This window comes from Acanthopagrus latus, chromosome 18, assembly GCF_904848185.1.
Source record: "Acanthopagrus latus isolate v.2019 chromosome 18, fAcaLat1.1, whole genome shotgun sequence".
NCBI lineage: Eukaryota > Metazoa > Chordata > Actinopteri > Spariformes > Sparidae > Acanthopagrus > Acanthopagrus latus.
Genome location: NC_051056.1, coordinates 24,936,707 through 24,954,356, shown reverse-complemented (window position 1 = coordinate 24,954,356; position 17,650 = coordinate 24,936,707). Strand labels below are relative to the sequence as shown.

Sequence of the window (17,650 nt, the reverse complement as noted above, 5' to 3'; positions counted from 1 at the left end):
GGATCGCAGCAGATGGACTCTTTGCTCCTCCGTCACCCGCGGGAGAGTGAGAGATGGAGAGGAGAGCAAATATGTACTGCTGTGGGTCGATAGTTGACGGGGGGGGGGTGGAGGGAGATTAGACGGCAGAGAGGAGGAGTGAGATAAAGAGAGACGGTTGAAGAGCGTCACACACTTTGCGAACTGTCCCGTCGCATTTAAAAACGCAATTTGCTGGGCAGTCCAGAGCCTGTGACTTGAACAAAGAGAGGGATTATCATAATTATAGCCTTCTTCGTTATAACCGAGAACATTTTTGTCAGGCTTGTGCACGTGTTCCTAAAATTGTAAAATAAATAAATAAAGAATAAAAAAAGCTTTCCCTTCTTTTCTCCTCTTCTATTTTCTAATTTCAGGCACCACCTCACACATCTAACCCCCGAGTGGCCCTGGAGGGGTAAAGTGAAAAGCCTGAAAGGAAGCCTGATGGCAGGGGGAGGAGCTCCAGACGGCTGAGGTCAGGGCACAAATCACCGGGGCCCCCGTGACCACTGCAGCAGCGATGATACCCAAAGCTAACCCCCCCCACCCCACCCTTACTGGAACTCTGTGCACTAAAAGCCTTTTTTCATGCAAACCGCTAAAAGGCTCACGCTGATGTCCGTTTGGCCAGAGCTGCGTTCGATAACTCCAGCGGCGCAGCCTGACACCATGTTAACGAGCCAAAGGTAGCTAACGTTAGCAAGCAGGTCAGGGAGAGACTAAAAGTAATCGGGGGACATTTTGCCCAGCCAAGACACTGTGCTTACCAGTATCTGTGTAGTCGTTTGGAGGTGTGAAGCTTTATATCAGTCCACAGCACAAATTGGACCTTCCATGGAAAGAACTTTTTAAAACAAAACAAAAAAAAATGCAAAAAGGAAGATGAAGAATAATATCCCTTTGTGTGTCAGAATGCCTGTATCTTTAGCGTGTGTGTTTTTCTTTCCCCCTGAATGTTTTATCATTGTTATGTTATGTTTTTGGGTTGTTTTTTTTTTTTTTCGAAAAAAGGGAAAGTGGTGTGTTGAAGCTTTGCTAGCCTGAACGAGATCAGGGGCCGGGCCGACCGCGCTTCACGTTGGCTGCGTGGTGCGGATTGTTCAGGGAGTTGATGGCGCCCACAACAAGCTTATTTACTTTGTGAGAATGACACATCATCAGTTAAATCCATGATTTATTTAAGACAGCCAAAGTGCCCGCTAGCAGAGCGCCTCTGTATGCACACACTGTGTTCCTCTAATCCTCTCCAACTGCTTGTCGCTCTCATTGCTCGCCTCTCCTAAGTGAGCCCTTTACGCTCATACAGAACCACTTGCACTCACAGCTCGTGCACACACACACACACACACACACATGTGCTGCTACATCCATGCCCCCTTATTGACACAGCACCCTCCTCCTCATTTTAGCACAAACACACAAACGTCTCCCTGCGTGATCAATAACATGTGCTGCGCTGCATCACAAACAAAACACACTTTGATTTTTTTATTATTTTTTTTTTCTCCTGTTTCATCTCTTTAGCTCGCCAGATTCTGAACGAGTTCTCGGTTTTGAGCCAATTTGTATTGTGACTGAAATTGGGTTTTGTTGAGGAAGCGTCTGCCGATAAACATCAGCGAGTAGCCGTCTGCTCGGGAATCTTTCCCGCTCTCCTGCTGTGTTCAGAGAAAGAAGAGGAAGCGGCTCCGGGCTGCAGCGCTGCCAGGCTTGAGCCCACTTTCACTTCGCGAGGCCAATTCCACACACTCTAGGGGGCACAAGGCACATCATGACGCAGTATTATGCAGACTACATCGTTAATAATCCCCCGTCTCCGTGTAGATTTGAAAAGAACAGTAGCTATTGACTCCACACACTGTCATTTCCCCTCGCTAATGCGCACTTAATTGCTTTAAGTTACAGAAAGACGAGCGGCTGAAATGGCTTCGCCCTCATCGCGTCAGGGTCATTCTCTTCTAAGCACAGCACGGTCAATTTATGCCTTAAAAAAACCCGTATATAAAACAAAATAGTCTTTCTGCACTGTTTTTTTTTTTTCCATCACATTCAGGGAAGGAGTTGCATCAGGCGTGGGTTTGTGTGTCTGTCAGTCCCTGGACAGGCTCGGTGGTAAATTTAGAGCAACAGGGAAGAAGAACAGCAAAGCGTGGATCAGAGCACGTGAGCATCCGTTCATTGAAAACCAGCTAAATAGGGCTTTTATGGGCGAGCCCCCCTGATGCTCGGGGTGCTTGAAGGGCTAAAGATCTGAGACGAGAGAGGAAAGGTGGAAAAGAAGAAGAAATCACTCCACTTTTAGCTGGAGGGCAGGTGGGAGAGATCTACTTTGATGTGCCTGCTGGGGCCAAAAAAAAAAAAAACCTCCTCCAGAAGCAAGACAAGCGATCGCCTGAAACAAGTAATCTGGGGCTCTGCGTGTTTCTCAGCAATTACGTTGCCTCATTCTCACAGAAACGACAAAGAGACATACACAGACAGTGAGGAACTCATCTTAATCCTTAAAGCGACGCTCTGACCTCACATAGATGAGTTTGAAACCCATGTGCTGCACTCATTACGGGCTCTACCCCTCCAGGCACACAGCGCTCACACTTTGACAGCGTCCTCCTCCGCACTCGCTGCCTGTTAGTCTGGATACTGTTGCTAGGGAGCTCTCCCCAAGGACGCACTTCTACAGGTTTTTTTTTTTTTGCAAAATCGGGGAAAAGGTGATGTGCCACTCATCATACAAATGCTAATGGCCTTAAGGGGGGGAAAGCAACTTCCACTTCCACCTCCACCGAAGCCTGCCGGTTTGTGTAGCAGCTCAAGATAATTATCATTTGTCGACTCCGTCTTAAGAATTCGTTTTGGTTGGCGCTCTCTCGAGTCAGAACAAAGAGCGGCAGCTCGGCTCGTGGGTGAAGAATAAGAAAACAAAACAAAAAAAGCCATGACAAGCAGTGTTTATACATAGACATTTATTTATTGGTATTCACACATCTCATTACACATTGATGATCACCCGCCGGCCTCACACTCTCATCCACATAGTCTTGTACGTGCGTGAATGATGTAACAGTGACAGAATGTGAAGAAGAAGACGAAGAAGAAGAAGAAGAGGAAGAGACGAGCAGGCTTCCCTCCCCACAGGGCTGCATGTCAACATTTGTCACATGTGTTTTAAGACAGCGCAGGTGAGGCCGATTGAAATGAATACACCAGGTGGTTAAATGACAGAGATACGTTGCCAGGCACGGTTTGTCCCCCGCGCGTCGCTCCTCACTCGGCGTCTAAAATCGACTTTGATGGCAATCCGGCGCCTGTGTGATCGTCTCCTCGAGGTCTTGATACATGTACACACTTCTATACTAGCAGTGGCTCCCCTTTATCCTAAAACACACCCTGATCTCTGTGTGTGACTGCACGAAGGCTCTCCACAGAGGCAGGAGACACCCCCCGCCCTGCCCTGCCCTCCTCAGAGGACGCTGCTATCTGTTACTGCATGTAGCCAGCCAACACGCCGACGGCTCCGTTCATCACTCTCCCGCCTCCACGTCCTCCATCGTTGCATCCTAAGCTCTGCGTGTCGCCTCTCACGTGACGGAGGCCTAACCTCAAACGAAGGTGTGGACAACACTAACACACATAAACACGAACACTCATACCTTACTGGTGAACTGGGGTGTTTTATTTTTGTTTTGTTTTTGGTTTTTTTTGTTTAAATCACCATTAATATACCTCATTAATCATCTCAAATGTTTCTGGTTTTAATGAGTTTGAGTTCATGTCTCACAAACACTTCTTGCTGTCTTTTTCTCTGGAGTTTTTAACCTGTATGAGAAGTTTTCTGAAGAAAGGCTTTTTACTGTAATAACAAGTGGGTTACTGGCTGCTTTCTACTCTTTGTGTACAGAAATAAAAACTTTGTATTTGGCAAACTCCCCGTCTGCCCGTGCTTTTATTTTTATTTATTTTCATCTTGCTTTTAGTATCCCTTTGAGAGCTGAATAATGAAACTTAGCTCGGGATGGTGCCAAGTGCGGCTGTTTGTATTAATTCTTCTCCTTGTGTTTATATTTGGATTTGAATGTGGCAGAATCAATATTTTCTGTTTGGACTTGAGGCTCGACTTCACTTCTCCTCCCTCCATTTTGTTGCTCTTACCCAGTTTACTGATCTATTCATCTCCCCGGCCTCGGCTCGCCCTGCGTCTTTTGTGTTTTAGCACAAGACAACTCAAACGTGACGGCCTATTTTTTTTACTGAGTGTCCCCATTTCCTGTTTTGTCATCGGTGGCTTTGGTCCCTTTGCTTGTCCCGCAGCAGCCCGGTGCAGCGCTTGATTGGCATTTGACCTTTCTTCCCTTATCTCTCGCTGATCTCTTGCTCACTACATTATCTTCGCCTGTGCCGGTGGGCGCCGGATCGCTATCTTTATCTGCAGCTCGATTATCTGGCGCACCCTGCCCGTCCTCCTGAACCACGACGCTCTCGATATTTTCATTATCTAGCCCTTCTCCACTCGCCCTCCCACTCTCCGGCTCTTTATTACTCTGCTCCGCTTTCACATCTGGATTCTTCTCTGCTTCTGCGTCATCCACACCCTCCGTCTGAGCAGGGGCGGGTTTCTCTGAGCTCGCTTTGTCTTCTGTCTTACCAACTTCTGTCCTCTTCTTTTCCTCAGTGGCCTTCTGTGAGAATTTCTTCTTTGTTGCTACACCCTTTGCCTTGCTCCCACTGGGCCCCCACCTCTCCTGCGTCGTGTCCCAGTAGGTTTTATTCTGGCTGGCGTGCATGGTTCGCATGCTCTCACCCAGCTTTTTCAGCTCCTGCCGGACGAAGGGTTTGAACTTCGGGTCCAGTTTCTCCACCAAATCAAAGTCCCGCCGAGCTTCATCTTCGTTGCACAAAGCGGCGTGTGCTCGAGCCCGCTGGTACACGGCCTTAAAGTTTCCTGTGGAGAAAAGACAGCAGAGGGTCAGAAATAACTGAGGTATTGACAGACGGGGTGAGCGGGACCAAAACTTGGAAGCGGTTGAACTAAAATTCGAAGGCAAAATAAACTACCAGAGGGAAGATTAAAAAAAAAAAACTGCACTTGAACAGGAGGCCAGAGTTGGAGAGAAGTAAATGAAGGGGAGAGGAAAACATAAGAACTACTATTTCACATCAGCCTCCACTATAAATAATTCAGTCATGGCAGAAACAAAAAGAAAAACAATGAATTCATTTCTTGACTGTGATGTCCATGGGTGGGTGCCAGGGGAACGAAAGAGAGACTCAGCAATGCGGTTGCGAATGTTTGGTTCCCTCTTTCGCGGGTAAACAGAGAGATCAAGGACTGCTGCAGTGTGAAGGCAGGCGTTTGCTGGGGGCCAGGCATTTGTACAGGCAACGGATCTTGATATTTTTAAACTTAAAAAAGTGAAGGTGTGTAAGGAAAAACAACAAAACACAGAAGCTTGTTTAAATATAGTCTTGTACCTATTTCTATATCAAACGGCGTCTTTTAGTTTTCCTCCGCCGCTCCGTCGTCACACTCAAATGTATTACCTTTGTGCCTCTTGAGCAGCTTGCTGTTGAGCTGCACCACTTGCTGGTACTGTCGGAGCTCCAGCAGGCACTGGCTCAGGTTGAGAGTCAGCGGAAGGCGCACCTTCTCCAGCGACTCCCAGTCGTCGGCCTCTTGATCCACCTGCGGAGCACACAGAGAGAACAGGGTGGTGATGGATGGCGAAGGAAATGTTGAACAGATGAAACGAGAATGAGAGAACGTGACAGCAAAAGGAGAGGCGTGGATCTAACAGTTTGGAGGATTGATGAGGATGATGGAGAGGTGAGGTAAAGGGTACGAGAAGAGGCAGTTTGTTTGTGTGGGAAAGGCGTGAGGGAGTTGAGACAGCGAGGTGTGGTGAAGGAGGGAAAGAAATAGAAAAAGAAGCACAGGCGAGCTGTCACGGTGATATCTCTGTGGATAGGTGGTTATTTTTGGTGCTCTGTTCTCTGCTCTTAACTGAGCATACCTACACAGCTGGCAAGTAACGACTGATGACTATAGTTTATGAGATACAATCGTTTTTTGTTTTTTTTTTACTCTCTGGCACGTTCAGTCGATTCATCACGCTGAATGGCTCAGACTGGAGACTGTTAATGTGGTGGTCGTCAGTCCTGACGTCCATCTGGACAATCATTGTCATCACAAAAGGTTTAAAGGTGCAGTATGTAAAAATCAGCCACCTGTCGAATTCATACTCCAAACAAGTAAAAACATATATCAGCATATCAGCAGAGTAAATTCTGCCTGTAGCTGCCATTAGCTACTTAGCTCAGTTAGCCATGCAGCTAGCAGACTATGAATTGCCAGCTGACTTTGCCTGGAGCTCATAGCACCAGAGGAGTAGCACAAGAGCAATGGGTTGGTGGGTGTGGGGAGGTTTTCAGCACTGAGTAGTGAATCCTGACAGAGGGCGGTGCTTGAATTGGATAAAGACATGACGGGTGCTCGTGGGGAGGACGGGTGTCAGTCTGAGGCTATTCTGTGGGACTGCTTTGATCATTTCCCTTACATACTGCACCTTCAACGCTACATTATTACAGTCACACATGTCAGTGCACAGTATCAGTTACACTGACCATATCCTGAAGGACGTCCACGTATCCTACGGCCTCCTTGAACTTGGCAGCAGCATCTTCAAAGCTCTTTTCCTTAATGAGGAAGTTTCCTTCCTTCTGCAGCATTATGACCAGTCGTAACATCTGCTGCCAGTCCTTTTCCTCCGTTTTATTTGAAGCATACGGACTGATCTCAAGAGAGCTGGCTTCCTCTTCGTTACTTGTTCCCTCAGGTGAGAGTTCCTCTTTGTGACCTCCATCACATTTGGACGGAGACTCTCCTGTTCCTTTTTCTTCCCGGGCTTGATCTTTACGCTCTGTGGTCACACTTTCACCGTCTTGATCTCCTTCTTCTTCTTCTTCTTGTTTGCCCTCCAGCTCTTCCCCCTCCCCTTCATTTTTACTCTCCTTTGTCTCCAACATGTTCCAGTATTTCTCCTTCTCCTCCCAATACTTCTCCTTCATGCGCTCTGACAAGGCCTTCAGCTCTCGGCTGACGAGAGAGGCCAGAGTGAAGTCCAGCTGGGCGACCATGTTGAAGTCTCTCTTGGCCTCCTTCTCGTTCCACACGGCAGCGTGGGCCTTGGCTCTCTTGTAGTAGCCCTTCACACAGTCTGAGGAGCAAAAACACACCGTCATAACTTTAAAAAAAAAAAAAAAAAAAAGCATGAATAAAACCAGAATTATTAATGTCTAACCGAGACAAATTCAATAACAGACCTGCTCCGTCTGCTGAAGCTGAGGTGGCGATATGTCTGCGTTTAGCAGTGAGTGTGTGGATGTGGACTGTCAGTGTGTGTGTCCCTCATCGGGGTTTGTTTTGCAAACTCAGCACAGCGCTGCATCTTTATTCCTCGTGTCGTAAAGTGAGAGTCTGACAATTTGTAATGTGCTCTTATTTCTCTCTCTGTTAAATATGAAGCCACCAGCAGCAGCCCAGTTAGCTTAGCTTCACACCGAGACTGGGAACAAAGGAAACAAAAAATGTAGGACTGTGCTGGGCAAATACATAATCCGGTGGTATTTGTCTCGCGTGTTTTCAAAGTGTTGAACTTAATCTTAAAATACCTGTTGACATGCAACACACACATCCTCACACAAACACACTCTGAGGTCCTGTTTCAGCAGAATGGGCTCATAGCCCAAATTAAGCCTGATGTCCACAGCGTGATACGACTCGACCAGATACTGTTTTCTATTTTGCTTCCCCCTGCAGCCTGCGTAGGTGGAATTCTTGCTTGATTGTCAAATTGAATCCACGATCTGTCACTTGTCCAGCAGCTGGGAAACGACACACAGGAGCTTCATTTTGCTGTCGAGAAGCTGCAGCCTTTATTCCCTGACAGACTGTAACCTGCACTATACATTTACTGCTAAAGTGACAACTTCACCACCAGCCCTGTTCTCTGCTCCGCTTGGAGTCTCTGTCACACACGTCTGCACTTTGCCAAGGTACCACAGCGCGGTGGCAGGATGACCATTTTTTAAAATCGGGGTCAACTCAATAAAAAAAATTAGTTTCTAGTGACAGTAGCTTTACTATTTCAAATAAAAAAGCAGGGTTTGTGTATAATGTCTGCCGGGGAAAAGTGTCACCAGGGTAGCAAAGTCATGACCCGTCTGTCCGCCACCATCCCAGGACCACAGCATCCTTTATTCTAGTGACATTTCTCTCACCTCTGATTTTATATCACCTTATAGTTTCGGCTTGCTTATAACCTAAACAGAAGTTGTACCAGGTACTAGCTATAATAAAAAGAGTAAGTAGAGTCGAGCCAAGCTGAGTACTGTGCAAGTACCATGCAGTGGAAACGCAATTACGGATACCCACTGATAGCTGGTGATGATGTGTTTCTCTGATCCTCTGCGTTTAATTTCCATCTATGCTAAATCCTCATTCAGCCAACATAAGAGGTGTCTTTGTTGCCTCTGGCGAAAGCAGAGACACTGCAGTGAGCCAGCGCTGGGTGCTTTTCTGAAGAGCAACTGGGTTGCAGGGATGAAACAGGAGAGCGGAGTGGCTGACTTGAACTGCAACAGACAACATGATATTGATGACGGGAGGAACAACACCAGGGAGAAGATTGCAAGTAAAGTGTGGAAGAAAGGGAGAGAAGAGTGTGGAAAAAAATAGTGGGTATTGAAACTGAGGCTACAGCTAGAGAAGGACTGGAAACTTAAAGGGGGGAGAAAAAAGAAAGTATGTCGGAGTGATGGTGGTGTGTGCGGGGTGGATCAATCTTGTAAGCCCTGTGAAGAGGGCTCCAGCTTCATGGCTCCAGCTTGAAATGGGCGAGTGGAGGCGCACAGAAACCCCTGCCCATCATTTTCAGGGTACCATCTCGGTCTCATGCTCACTCACAAAGACGCGTACAACCTTCCTCCTCCTGCCAGACAAGACTTGAGGATGCGCACATCTTCACAGGCACACACAATCACAACTGCACACACCCTCCCCCCTCCTGCCAAAACAAATATGAAACTGAAATCCAGGCTAGAGGGACCGAGAGTAAAATAAAGACAGCCTCGGTGGCATAATTCATAAGGCTCTGAAGTGCAGGGTGTGCCAGTGTTTGAGCTCCTCTAGGATTATATGAGTAGCCACGGATATGACAGTACAATTCCCAGGGCTGCTCCAACTGTAAAACTCCCGGTAATGTCAGCCTCAGCCCTCCTACACACTCCCAGTTAATACACAGCTGCAACATGCAACGACCACTGCCATAAAGCCGGCAGAGGCATCCAACCCTGACCTGTCAGTGCTTTACAACATTTTGAAATTACGGTTTGTCACAGGCTTCATATCCTGAGGTGGGAGAAACTCTGCAGGGCTGCAAACCCTCATTTTACACTTCACTGAGCATCTTTTTGTGTACGAAAAATAGTTTGACATTTTTGGCCGCACTCTTAATTGCATTATTTGTTTAGAGTTAGAGAGGAATATTGTCATGTCTGTCAAATATGATGCTAAAGCCTGGGGATGGTTAGCTTAGTTTAGCATTAGGAGTGGAAGCAGAAGACAAGCCAGGCTAGCTTGTAGCCTGGTAAGATGAAAACAAACAAATAAACTATTAACATGCTATATTTATTAAAAACAGTCATTATGCTAAGCTAAGCTAATCATATCCTGGATGTAGCTTCATATGTAACAGAGAGAAATGAGAGTAGCATTGCCCGGAGAGAATTAGATTAGCTTAACATTAGCATAGAGACAGCTAGCCTGGTGCTCTCCAAAGGTAATAAAATCTGCCCACCAGCACCTCTAAAGCTCATTAATTTACATGTTATATCATATTTGTTTAACTGGTAAAAAAAAAACAAAGTGAAAAACAAGTTGAGGGGTTTAAACAGAGACAGCTAGGCTAACCATCCCCCCCTTCTTCCAGTCTTCATGCTAAGCTGAGCTAACTGTGCCAGGCTTCATGTAGCTGTCAAAGAAAAGCTTAGCTTGGCTTAGTTAAAAGATCAGAAGCACCAGGAGCCAGTTGTTTCTCCTCACTTCAAGTCTTTACGCTGAGCTAATCTAACCGTCTCCTGGATGTAGTTTCACATGAGAAAGTACGCTTAGCTTAGCTTAGCTTAGCTTAATGACTGGAAGCACAAACCTGGAAGTCTTCATGCTAAGTTAAGCTTACCAACTCCTGGCTTTTGCTCCATCATTGATTATGTCTTGTAAAGAAAGCTTGTTAACACATTTATTAAAATGACGCGTTTGTGTGCCATGAAGCTGGGTGACGCTGCTCCGTCAGCTATATTAAAGACATATTTCAGGGCCGATAATAAGGATTAAATAGTCCAACCGGGCAAATGTACCTTTATGTTTCTCCAGCAGTTCGTCAGTGTGCTCTATAACTTCGTAATACTCCTCCAGCTCCAGCATACACTGGCAGTAGTTCAACTCCAGGGGGACGATCATCCGGCCTAAATTAATGTAGTCTATATCGCCCGGCATCTCCTGCGCACACACACACACGGACAGATGGTAGAACAAGAACACGATGAATGCCGCTATGTTGCTTGGCATCGCCTACACATATTTTAACAATTTATGTGCATTCTGTTGGTTTAAATGTTTTCATTCTCATTCAAACATTACATGGCATGGGGACAATGGAGCATCAGCTCAACAGAGCGTTCCTGGCAGTTTGCACTCTCTGGCCAACTATCGAAAGAGTCCCCAGTATCATGATTGTAAATGTGTGTAGAGCAGCAGTAAATCACCTTTATGAACATCTCATACAAAACTTGTTCTCCCTTCAGTGTTCCTCCATAGTTAGACACTCATCCACCCACCCTGCTGCTTGTCACAGTGAACAGAGCAACAAAGAAAAAAACAGGAATACCCCACTGCGAAAGAGCTGCAGATACATGTCCCAAAAACCTCAAATCCTGAGAAGACCTCAAAATTCACAAGCCTGCACATCATTCATCCCGCCCCCCACCTCCTTCTTCTCTCTTCTCTCTCCTCCCTCCTCCCTAATCATTCACCCACTTTGGACTGGACTGTTTTCAGCAGCAGGACGGCCTCTTTGTACTTGCTGGCAGCCTCTCTGAATTGTCTCTGCTTGACCAGCGCGTTGCCCTGCATGTGGAGACTTGGCACCGTGTGCAGCTTCTCATCCTTTTCCATCATCCACGACTCTCTGTGGTACGACATGGGGTCTCCCACCTGGAAGCAGCGCGGTGCATGAGGAGAGCACAACAGAAACAAAAAGCATCAAACGGAGAAGAAAAAAAAACCAACGACGGAGGCACACGTTAAAGGGTGAGATGGTGAAAATGGCTGAAGTGGTTGAGAGAAATGTGCATACACTCAAGTGCTGTACATGTCAGAGGGGAATTCACACTTTATCTTCCACTGCATTTATTTTAAAGCATTTATTTTAACATGAATAACACTTCAAGGCCTGCGTAGCCCCAAGGTCGCTCTCAGTTATGTGCCTGGTTACAGCTGCTCAGGCTGAAGTTATGCAAACCTCTGGTGAGTTTTACACAATGGTCGTGAATATCTTAATTTGTCCTGCAAGGTAATTCTCCACTTGCAAAAAATTGTGACGCACAACCTCTTTATGAACTGGAGGTCGTCTTGCTCCTCGTGCCAACTCTACGGTTATGTTGTTTTTTTTATCTGTCACTTCGTTAAGTACTTCATTTTTCACAGTTAGCTTTGTATATATTAACAGTTTACCAGGTTGTTGTTTTGAAAATATATTTTCGGCGCTTTTGAATGTTGTGTTTTATTTGATCCTAGAGATAGGCTAGATAACTGTTAGCGACATTCGCCAGCCACGCGCTAACGTTAGGTCGCTACTGCTCTTTTTTACACGCTGTGCTTTGCAGAGCTGCCAAAAATGAAAGCGACCGATTACAGCAGCAGTAAAGCTCCAACCTCAGTGCTGGAGAAGAGATTTAAATCACAAATCAGAGGGTGGCTGGTTATACTATTATGTGTATATGCAGAGCTTCTTCCATATGCAGGCTAACCTGACAAGTTAAAAACACCTAGTGATTATCTAAATGATCAAAAATACACGAATAGAAATGTTTAAAGACACAGAAAAAACAAAGGTAAACTATTTACCCAGTACACAAAAAAAACTGTGATAAGTATTTTAAATTAGTTAGAAAAAGCACTGAAATAACTGTAGACATAAAAGGACATGCAGTCCATAAAGTGGATATATGTCTTGCTAAATTGTGCAGAAGGGGAAAAGCTTATGTGCACAAAATATGAACTTGTGAATAATAGGACAAAAGGGGGAGGGCACTTACACAATAAGAACATGTGGATACTTAATAATAAATTTCAGGTGATAGTTTTGTGCATTTGTGTAGTTTATTTGCAGGACTTTTGCTTACAACAGAGTATTTTTACATTACAGTATTGCTGCACCTAAGAAGCTGATACACTGACTGGAGTACTTCTGACACGTCGGCCTGTGCAGAGAGAACATTTTTGAGCCTATCTGCAGGAAAGATGTTAATTCACTGCTGCAGCTGCTGGACCCCCTGGTGAGTCTCAAGTTTGTTCTGGATACTATATTATTTCAAAGCTGAATGTCTCAGACAGAGTGGGACTTCACTTTTGTCACTCCTGTCAGTGGATTTTGAAAAAATAATGTGTAGGAGTGTCTCCCTCCTAGAAGAGGGTTGTCTGAAAAGGTAAATGTGTCTTTTTTCACTGTCAGTCTACAGACGCTAAGATCCGAGGAAAAGCTGGTTATTGAGAAAAGACAGCTGATTGTTCTACGGCGCTTTCTTCTTCTCTTATTCGGAATGACATGCAGTGCTTTGCCGCCGGTGCTTACCTGCAACAGCTCCATGACAAATATAAGCGGTTGAGGTGTTCTCATTATCTCATCCAGCTCTGGGTAACCGGTGGAGTGATAGTGGAACATGTTTCCCATGCCACACATGTGCCTCTGGCCCTCCAGGGGGTCTTTCCCTTGAGCGATCAGCCTCATTCCCTTGGACACGATGGGGTACAAGCCTGTGTGCTGCAAAATAAACTCATCAACAGAAACATAAACAACAAGACAAAGGAGCACTTAATCATGCTAACCCCCTGGTACTGGCTGCCTGTGACAATCAGGCCTACCAGGAACACGTAAGTAATGGCTGCAATTTTACTTGCAAATTACATTTTTTTTTTCTTTTTCTCCAGAAGAAAAACACAACAATTTGCACAGAAAACACTGCTCTGCTTGTGTTTGTAATACAGAGCATGTAGGAGGCTTCAGAGGGTTGATTCATGTGCATACTAATCAGGAGCAAAAGGCTCCTCGTCTTTGCTCATGAACACCCATTAGGATGAGTTTCTAGGACCTACTATTTTGGTGAACGTGCGCGTTAAGTCTGTAAATCAACTTACAGTGGCGTCACACCAGAACTCAGCCACCTCCCCGATCCTCATGGACATCAACAGGGTCTCCCAGACCTCCATCTTGAACATCTTTCCGACGAAGATCTCCGCTGGTCTGCCGGCCAGTCGGCTGTCATCGATGACCGTCCGCTCAAAGTCGTCCAGCAGTGTCTGGAAATGGAAAACCAGCTGGGAGAAAGAAGAGTGAGAGGGTGGAGATGAATCAATGGAGCCATTAGTCTCCAATGTGTCATAATAACCACCACCGTAACCACCAGTCATGTTAGAGCTTGACAGGGTTAACAAGCCATGAAATGCTCTATAAACCATTTATTAAGCATTTGTAAAGGCTTAGAAACATCAGTTGCAGCTTTGTACCAGCTGTCCCGATTTTTATTAACTTCATTTATAAACAACAACTTAATAAATGTTTTTTAAGCTTTAATTGTTGTTTGCTAACTATGAAGTAACTGTTCAGGTTTAATTAGTTATATATTAACCATTTAATAATGATGGCTATTATGAAATGTGGCCTGAAGATGTATTTACGGTCTACAGGTCATCCATCCTTTATACTTTATACTTTATTTCCTTTATACTAAAACAAATAGAGATCTAGTTTTGTAGAATAATTTGTAGGATTGTTTTTTAAGTACATGAGCGATCCTCACAAATTTTCAAAGACCTCATGAATTTCCCCTCTGAGAGAGAACTTAAAAGCACATTTATTTACTGGCTAAGAAAACAATTTTTCTTTCCAAAATCACGGCACTTATTTATTTAGTGTGCAGATAACTAGAATATAAAATCCTCTCGTTTTAGGAATTCCTGCCTTCGATCTTTTTATGGATGTATGACACACGTACAGGGTCAGATTACTTTGAAATCTAGTCAGTTACAGTTAATTTTTTATAATATGTCATGTTATTAATTGGATTACAACAATAATCTGTTTACTTTTGAATTACCTTTATAAACACAGTACTGGCAGAAGTTACAGGTGTACTGTGTAGGCCTGGGGGATACTTAGTTTTATTGAATATTGCAATACTTCCCATCATAGGCGATATTTCTTCATTATTAATTGTTTTTAAATACCTGAATCAGGCAGCATGACATCTTTGCCTTATGCAGGTGCGAACAGGGCAATACTAAAAAATGGTGGTTTCAAATAAGAGTCCATCACCCTGCACAGTTCGTTCAGCTGGATTCGCCAAGTTGGTAATATCATCTGTCGCGATATTTGGGTGAGACGATATCGTGATATAAATTGTTGGATATAGCCCTCAAGCCTAGCCTACACATTCTTTCAAATGAAATCTGGTTAAAGGTGATTATTTTGGTGATAATAATCACATTTGTTTGTATGTTTTCTACTCCCCTCTTTGACCATGTTTAAATGCCTGGCATAGATCAAGTAACAAAGACGATAAATGAAATAGAGAAGAAGATTTGATAGATCATTTGTCAGCTTTGACAATGTGTAACTCTCGACTGTTTATGCATGCTGTCAAACATTTGAGTCACTTCTGACGACTAACGCGAACACGCTGCTATTCAATATGTGTTCAAATCTGTTCGTGTGCACACGAAAGACTGTACCATCACTCCGACTGAGCCCTTGTAACCTTCTATTTATAGCTCGACAGATTGTGTACAACGGTCTGATAACTGTGCGAGCAGCAGGAGATCACCTCACCTGGGAGGGAACACACACCAACCCAATGTACACACTGCACACGCACAGGTAAATGGAAATTCATGCTGGCATTGTCATGGAAAATGTTTGTGATGGTGTCCAGGCTCGGTGCCATATGGCTGGATGTGACTTGGAAGGGGAAAAAAAAAAGTCTGCGGCCGGCGGAATCAGCAAATGAACAGACACACAGATTTGGTGCCAAAAGACATGTTGCAATTTGGTTGACCAAATGTTTGCTCTGTGTGTTAAGTGCCAGAGATGGAATACATTTCCTCTCTTCATGAATAATTCAGCAGAATCTAATTGAAGTGGGCAATGCACCAGAGCTAAAAATAGACATTTTTTTCCAGTGGAACATTAATTAGATCACAGTGGTAATCATTTCCTATCATGGTGAGTTGGTCGGGTTAACCGTGACCTGTTACCTTTGCCCCAGGTGGAAAATGTGGCAGCGGTCCTGAGCCTCCGGCCAGAATCTTCTTCTTGACTCCCGGGTGGTTCAGAAGGTATGTCTCCTCCATTGTCTCCTTCCCTTGACACAAAAACTGTATATGTTTCAGAGATCTGTTTTTCCTCTCTGGGTCTGTGCTGTTCTGGTTTTTCTAATTAGCCAAGTGGAGAGAGTCCTGCCTGGTTAGCTGCTCTCTGACAGATGGCAGGATTAGGCAGGTTCTGGAGGTGGACACTTTAATCTGAGGAGCTAATCTCTTTGCCTACCTCTTGCGATTGGTGGGGCAATCCCTGGAGAAAGTAGCGGGAGAGACAGAGATGACCACCAGGGGCCCGGGATCATGTGTTCGAGAAAAGCCTAGATCGCTCTCGAAACAAGTTAAGATCATTCTGGAAGGACAGTAATCTGATGACGTGATGACTGGATAGTGACGCGGCTGTCCGACCATGATGGGAGGTCTTTACATCACACAGGAGGGTGAACGACAACAAACAGTAACTTCTTAGATTTGACCTAAGACCGCAAGTCATGATTTTTTTCTTGATTAATATTCAGTGTTGTAAAAAGTACCCAAAAGATGAAGATAGAAAGTAGAGACCATGATAAAATATTACTTTGGTAAACATCACCCATGTGCATAGTAGCTGAGTAATATTCTTAAAGGACATCTGTTAGACTTTCCATTTTCCTTCCCTTCAGTGTGCCATGTAGGTTATTGCACACCAGCGGAAGCTCCTCTCTCCCACAGAAAACGCTGCTCCTGAAACGCCTCGTCAGTAGTCTCGCCTTTAATCCTGTGACTTCCTGACATCACACTGTGTCACCATGTCACACATTTGCATAATTTACGCTGATATTCATGGTAGAAGTGAAGCTAACCAGAAGCTAAAAACGTGACAGAGCTGGCCGGAGACACAGCGAGCTGTACTGGCTCAGGTGTGTGTGAGCTGACCAATCAGAGCAGGCTGGGTATTTAGGAGGGGGAGGTCTTAAAGAGACAGGAGGTCAAACAGAGCGTGAATACAAACCCGCAGCACTGGACAGTCTGAGAGAACTGATGTGATTTCTGAGCATTAAAGCACTTAAATTTTATCTGGTAGTGACCCACACTAAAAATTAGCATATGTCTCCTTTTAATCTGATATTAAATGAGCTGAAGTATCAAAAGTAATTTCCTGGCCATTATGTACTTGTATCAAAAGTACAGGTGACATTAAATTATATGTACAGTATATTTACATGTACACTGTATACTTTGGGTTAACTGATTATCAGTCTGGCGGATTATCTGATCATTATGCAGCATTTTTCAGATTTTCAGAATCAGTGTTTTAGGGGTTTTTGTGTATTTTGTCTAACTGCAGATTAATGTAGTGGAGAGGAAGAAGCAGAAAATGGAAATACTAAAAGTATTTAGTGACATTCCATCACTAAATCTTGGTCAAACCAAATCTCAGAACAACTGCCGTCACATCCTGAAGCCCAACGTATGTCATGAAATTGCTTGGTTCGACATGAAAAGCAGCAAATTCTCATATTTGAAACACTAGAAACAGCAAATTTTTCACATTTATCCCTGAAAAATGATTTTAATCAAACTGGTTCAGATTTGTGTTCTGTTAATCCAGACTTCAATTACTTGACTACTTATCTCAGCTCTTATTTGAATAGGAAGGACTTGAGTAGGCGACAAACTTAAGTAAGAGGAAAATCCATTTGATGAGATTCTGATGAGTTGTTAACGCTGCAAATTAACCTGGCAGTTTAAATCAAGTGAGCTCAGTGGAGGCTCCGCTAAACACACCAGTGAGCAGCAACAAAGATGCAAGTCTGTTTTAAATATTCATCATCTCTTGTTACTAAAAATATTTTTTAAAATCAAAATTCCTCTCTATTCTCTTTCTGTCAAACTGATGACTCATGTTGAACTCAGGAGCAGTTTCATAATTTAATCAATTAAATGTGATTTTGGGCTTAACTTGCTCACTGTTAGCCGATATGAGTAGCTTGTTTTGGATTT

General features: G+C 44.3%; 2 protein-coding genes and 1 long non-coding RNA gene across 3 annotated transcripts in view; 2 read left to right on the top strand and 1 right to left on the bottom strand.

Annotated features, from left to right (window-relative positions):
- Positions 1 to 2,384, top strand: part of drp2 (dystrophin related protein 2) — a 102,541-nt gene extending 100,157 nt beyond the window's left edge. Inside the window, exon 24 of the mRNA XM_037077091.1 lies at positions 396 to 2,384. Within this exon, the coding sequence (XP_036932986.1) occupies positions 396 to 415 (20 nt within the window). The 3' untranslated portion in view covers positions 416 to 2,384. The remainder of the gene's footprint in view (positions 1 to 395) is intronic.
- Positions 1,000 to 15,700, bottom strand: LOC119007421 (aryl-hydrocarbon-interacting protein-like 1). The gene is made up of 8 exons (XM_037077092.1): positions 15,605 to 15,700; positions 13,490 to 13,669; positions 12,927 to 13,115; positions 11,111 to 11,287; positions 10,432 to 10,573; positions 6,640 to 7,232; positions 5,560 to 5,701; positions 1,000 to 4,960 (listed from the first exon to the last, which is right to left on the bottom strand). The coding sequence occupies exons 1-8, from the start codon at positions 15,698 to 15,700 to the stop codon at positions 4,266 to 4,268; spliced, it is 2,214 nt and encodes a 737-aa protein (XP_036932987.1). The 3' UTR covers positions 1,000 to 4,265.
- On the top strand, positions 11,255 to 15,754 carry LOC119007424. Its single transcript, XR_005071128.1, has 4 exons — positions 11,255 to 11,383; positions 12,501 to 12,630; positions 15,122 to 15,227; positions 15,616 to 15,754. It is a non-coding gene; the product is annotated as an uncharacterized LOC119007424 (long non-coding RNA).
- Positions 15,755 to 17,650: the final 1,896 nt, after the last annotated feature.

Bases quoted from the DNA above. Each gene is read 5' to 3' on its own strand.
- LOC119007421 (XM_037077092.1), bottom strand. From the start codon at position 15,700: ATGGAGGAGACATACCTTCTGAACCACCCGGGAGTCAAGAAGAAGATT. The intron at 13,670-15,604 runs GTAACAGGTCAC...TCTTTCTCCCAG, and splicing joins ATTTTCCACCTGGGGCAAAG to CTGGTTTTCCATTTCCAGAC. The intron at 5,702-6,639 runs GTCAGTGTAACT...TGTGCTCCGCAG, and splicing joins TGGACGTCCTTCAGGATATG to GTGGATCAAGAGGCCGACGA.